Below are 4,710 nucleotides of genomic sequence, written 5' to 3'. Positions count from 1 at the left end.
TCATCTAGGATTACTATTACTTTAATCGCAAATTCAAAAATTATTGAATTAGGATTGCGGTAATCGTTCATCAAAGGTATCTTAGATTACGATTACAGTAATCGTAATTTTAACTTTTTTAAAATTACAATTATTATTATTATTATGAGCCTTGAGCACTGCGACCTCTAGGGTGGTCTATTGTGCGTGGCCCTTTACCCTATACGTGAAGACTTTTAATATAAGCTAGCACTTCGGTGGGCTTTTTGTTCCATATTTCGAATGGATGAAGTGTTGTACCACCTAGGTGAGCGAGTCTGCGTCTAGCGAGAGCACCACATTCACACACACATGCGAGAGTCCATCTCACAGAAGCGACAGACGCTCGTGTCTGAAAGATTCATTTTACTGAGGTGATAACGCAGGGAACAATGTCCCGTGAAGTACCCAGTGACAGTTCGAAGGTCCTCCCTGCCTAGATTTATGAGCTTTTTTAAAGCTTCTTGTGATGGACAGATGAACCGCTTAGCTTGTCTTTGTCCCAGACATTCATTCCAGTGCCTATCGAATTTTTTGTCGACCCACTTGTTTATGACCTCCCTTAAGTGGGCTTTGGTGAGCCCGCAAAAGGGTTCCGGGCCATGGAATAGTGTGGTAGCTTCGTGTTTTGCTAGGCCGTCCGCCTGTTCATTGCCGTCATGGCCCTCGTGCCCCGGCACCCAGCCCAGTAATACTGTGTTCTTGCTTCCAAGACCGTTTAGGGTGTTGAGGCAGTCGTACACTAGTTTGGATGTTATTATGTGGGACCTCAGTGCTAGCAAGGCAGCCTGACTGTCCGACATAATGCAGATGTTTTTAGAGGATGTGCCTCTTCTGAGGCATTCTCTGCCACAGATATCGATCGCATGAATCTCTGCTTGGAAAATGGTGGGGTAGCTGCCCATTGGTATCGATCTTTTAAAATTCGGCCCAAATATACCAGCTCCAGTTTTTCCATCTTCAAGTTTTGATCCGTCAGTGTGCCAAACTTCAGCTCCGGGTTTGGTGTAGGGGTTTCCTGTGCTCCAGGATGCTCGGTCCGCAATAGATACCTTGAAATTCCTAGAAATTACTAGTATCGGAGCTACTGAGTCCCTCATATGCATTATAGGGTAATTTGTGAATTTCATAAGGACCTTCATATGACCTGTCATGTTTACGGTTTTTAACTCGGAAGTATTTAGGATTCTCAGTGCCGATAGACTGGCCTCCCTCTCTATTAGAATTGGAAAGGGCGGTATGCCTACAAGAGCACTAAGTGCATCAGCAGGCCAGGTCCGCATAGCTCCTGTTATACCAATGCACACCATTCGGTGCAGTTTGCTAAGTTTTGCGCTAGCAGTTCTTTGTGTCGCTTTTGTCCACCATACCAAGGATGCATAGGTGACTATCGGCTTCACAACTGCGTTGCATGACCAGTAAGTCATTTTGGGGGAGAGTCCCCATGTCTTCCCGTAATGTCGCGTGCATGCGAAAAAGGCTCTCATTGCCTTGTTTACGGTTGCATCCAAATGTAAATTCCAGGTGAGTGTCTTATCCAGCCACACCCCCAGGTATTTTGCTTCATTCCTATTCTAGTGCCGCCCAGAGTAAATTCTGTCATGGATAACTTTTTCCTCCGGGTAAACGGAACCAGAATAGATTTAGTAGGATTAATGGATAATCCTTTGGTGTCACACCATCTTTGCGTAATGCGCAGGGCTTGTTGCATGCGGTTGGAGATCGTTTCGCCATGCAGCCCTGTTACACAAATTACCAGATCGTCTACATAGCCTTGTGTTTCAAAGCCATGGTCGTTCAGTAGGAAGAGGAGTTCGTCTATAACCATAGTCCACAGAAGAGGAGAGAGTACACCCCCTTGAGGGCAACCTCTTGTGGCTGTAATATATTCTTCCGTACCTCCCAGCTCCATCCTGATCTTCCTTGTTTTTAGCATAGAAAGTACCCAATTTATTATGATGGGGCTCACTCCCTTGCATATCAGGGCATCTCTTATTGCCCTGTATGACGTGTTGTCAAAAGCCCCTAAAATGTCAATGAAGGCACAAAGGGCTATGTTCTTAGACTCCAGAGCCTTTTCGAAATTCGATGTAAGGCTGTGAATGGCAGTCTCAGTGGACTTGCCTGGTTGATAGGCAAATTGGTTCTTATTCAGTGGCCGTTCCGCTAGGTTGACTTCTCTGATGTGTTGATCCAAGATTTTCTCCATGCCTTTTAGGAGAAAGGAGCTGAGGTTAATTGGTCTGTAGGATGAAGGCATTTGCTCCGGTTTACCTGCCTTCGGTAAAAATACGACCTTAGCCTCTGTCCATCTACTGGGAATGTGACACAGTACGAGCGACGCTCTGTATAGTCTGGAGAGGACTGGGACTATGTAGTTACTTCCTTGTTCCTGGTCCTGGTGATTTGTATGGGCTAAATGTAGATACCGCCCATTGCACTATTTCTACCGTGGTAAGTTTAGTGGCAAGGCTTTGCTCTCTACCAGAAGTGCGTGCTGGGACACCCAATTCCGGTAGATAATAGCCCGCTTTGCAGCCCGGGAAGTGAGTGTCTAGCAGAAGTCTGCAAGTCTCTCCCGGATGCTGAGTATAACTACCATCTGGTTTCTTTAGAGTGCCGATCGTATTTTTGTGTTCCCTATTTAGAGCTTTTTGGAGGCGTACTGCCTCTGGGAGGCTCTTTATTTCCTCGCAGTGGTTTCGCCAGCTAGCTCTTTTGGATTTCCGCAATTCTTTGTTGTAAGAAGTTAGTGCAAGTTTGTACGGATTCCAATCACCCGTATTCTTTGCTCTATTGAATAGTTTTCTGGCTTGGCATCTCATTTGCTCAAGCTTCTTGCTCCACCAAGGCACATCACGTTTGGATTTTACCTTTCCTTGGGGGCAGCTACTATCAAAAGCTATTCTAATGTCTGAATGAAGCTGTTCAGCTTCAGTCTCAAGCTCGTGCGCAGTCGTAATTTGACCACCATGGCTGTTTCCACCTTCTTCCATGATAAAGCGAAAGAATTCCCAGTTCGTTTTTCTGGGATTTCTAAAAACTAGTTCATGCTCAGGAAAGTGGCCAATGTCGAATTCTATGTGCATATGGTCCGACATTGATACCTCCCCTGAGACGCGCCAGTTTGTGACAGATGCTGCCATGTTCTGACTACTTAGAGTAAAATCTAAGACTTCCCCTCTAATAGCGTTCCTAAACGTTGGTTCATTGCCATGGTTTATAATACTTATATTATAACTACTTATAAACTCAAGTAGGCACTCACCCCTTTTGTTGGTGTCGGTGCTCCCCCAGACAGTGCTATGGGCCACAGCAGAGGATCCAAGGTAGTGATCAGTAAGCGCCTTTACTTCAGGTGTCGGGGCTATCTCCTCTTCACCCGGGAAGTACGCGGAGGCAAGTACTGCCTCTTTCACCCCCCTAGGAGTCGGAATTTTGGCCCATACCGCAACGAGATCTGCCGTAATGAACTGTGAAAGAGGGAGAAACGTTAGTCTGTTACTTAATAGCATCGCCGCTCTTGGGCGACAGCTGGCGGCATAGATAATCTTACCGTCCTTTATATTAAGGCCTTTGACGTCACCTCTTAATATCCAGGGTTCCTGGATGAAGGCTACACCTAAGCCTTCGTTTGTGAACCTCTTATGCAAAACATCTGATGCTGCTTTAGCGTGGTGAAGGTTCACTTGGAGGCATTTAATGTGCCTCGGTTTTTTGAAGTTTGGGTGCGTTTTGGGTGTTTACTTGCGGTCTTTTCGGCCGCGAGCAGCCACCTTCTTCCCCCTGTTGCCCTTCAGCAAGACCGCTTCTTCAGCCGTCCTTGCATCTCCCTTGCCTTTGCGGATGGAAATAACCGCTTTGGAGCTGCCACGTAGTGGTAGCCGTTTTGCAGGCTTTGGAGATGCGATGGGTCCGACGTTCTTTTGGGCTTCTTCCAGCACCTGTTGTAGGGTCGGGCATGTTGTTGTTGCTGTTTTCGGAGGCGTCGTTGGAGCTTTATGTATTACGTGTAGCTCTGTTGGGTCTATACCAGTGTCAACCTCCGATGACTTCTGCTGCACTTGCGTGTCAGTGGGTAGCTGCCTGGGAGCTACGACGACGTCTTTGGAGCAGCAAGGTTGCTCATCCGAGTTAGGGTAATCGGTGTCGGCGGCATCTTTATCTACCACGGGCATCGACGGTTTGGATTTCTCCCTAAGTTTTACTACGCCAAAGCCATAGTTTACCACGTTCCCGCGGTGCTTTAGCGTGTCTGCTGATTGCGGGTCAACTGCAATGGTGATTTCCGCCATTGTTGACCTGCGTACTCGATTCAGAATGCGCCAGTCCGGAATTCTCAGGCCGTCATTCAGTGCCTGAAGCAGACTGAGCGCATCCTCACTGGCTGAGCTGTCCAGCTCCGGGAAGAGTCCCACAAGAATGATGCGGCGAGGTGTTTCTGCCTCCTCGACCACTTTCATCTTCGCCTCCTTCCATGGATCCAGCTTTGGAACAGTGTTCCTTATCCACCCCGCGGTCGCAGCATCTCTGCAACTTATGGATAGCCATCCCGCATGGAAGGTGCAACCCTTGAAGATAGGCTTTACAGCGCTAACTGTGTTGCTCCTGACCGCCCTGAGGATGGCATTTTGGATAGCTCTGAGCTCATCCGTTGACCACACTGTGGTTGGATAGTCCTCTGGGACTATA

General features: G+C 47.5%; 2 protein-coding genes across 2 annotated transcripts; both read right to left on the bottom strand.

The window, feature by feature from the left end:
- Positions 1-320: 320 nt before the first annotated feature.
- Positions 321-1,445, bottom strand: LOC108368746 (uncharacterized). The gene has a single exon (XM_017623658.1). The coding sequence runs from the start codon at positions 1,443-1,445 to the stop codon at positions 321-323; it is 1,125 nt and encodes a 374-aa protein (XP_017479147.1).
- Positions 1,446-2,396: 951 nt separating this feature from the next.
- Positions 2,397-3,732, bottom strand: LOC108368745 (uncharacterized). Its single transcript, XM_017623657.1, has 2 exons — positions 3,575-3,732; positions 2,397-3,491 (listed from the first exon to the last, which is right to left on the bottom strand). Exon 2 carries the CDS (start codon positions 3,162-3,164, stop codon positions 2,397-2,399), a length of 768 nt encoding a protein of 255 aa, XP_017479146.1. The 5' UTR covers positions 3,165-3,491; positions 3,575-3,732.
- Positions 3,733-4,710: the final 978 nt, after the last annotated feature.

This window comes from Rhagoletis zephyria, unplaced genomic scaffold (assembly GCF_001687245.7).
Source record: "Rhagoletis zephyria isolate East Lansing unplaced genomic scaffold, Rhagoletis_zephyria_1.1 Rzeph_scaffold_03295, whole genome shotgun sequence".
In the NCBI taxonomy this organism is placed as follows: domain Eukaryota; kingdom Metazoa; phylum Arthropoda; class Insecta; order Diptera; family Tephritidae; genus Rhagoletis; species Rhagoletis zephyria.
The sequence above is the reverse complement of the archived record's forward strand: the minus strand, read 5'-3'. Positions and strand labels throughout refer to the sequence as shown.

Bases quoted from the DNA above. Each gene is read 5' to 3' on its own strand.
- LOC108368745 (XM_017623657.1), bottom strand. From the start codon at position 3,164: ATGGCAGCATCTGTCACAAACTGGCGCGTCTCAGGGGAGGTATCAATG.
- LOC108368746 (XM_017623658.1), bottom strand. From the start codon at position 1,445: ATGACTTACTGGTCATGCAACGCAGTTGTGAAGCCGATAGTCACCTAT.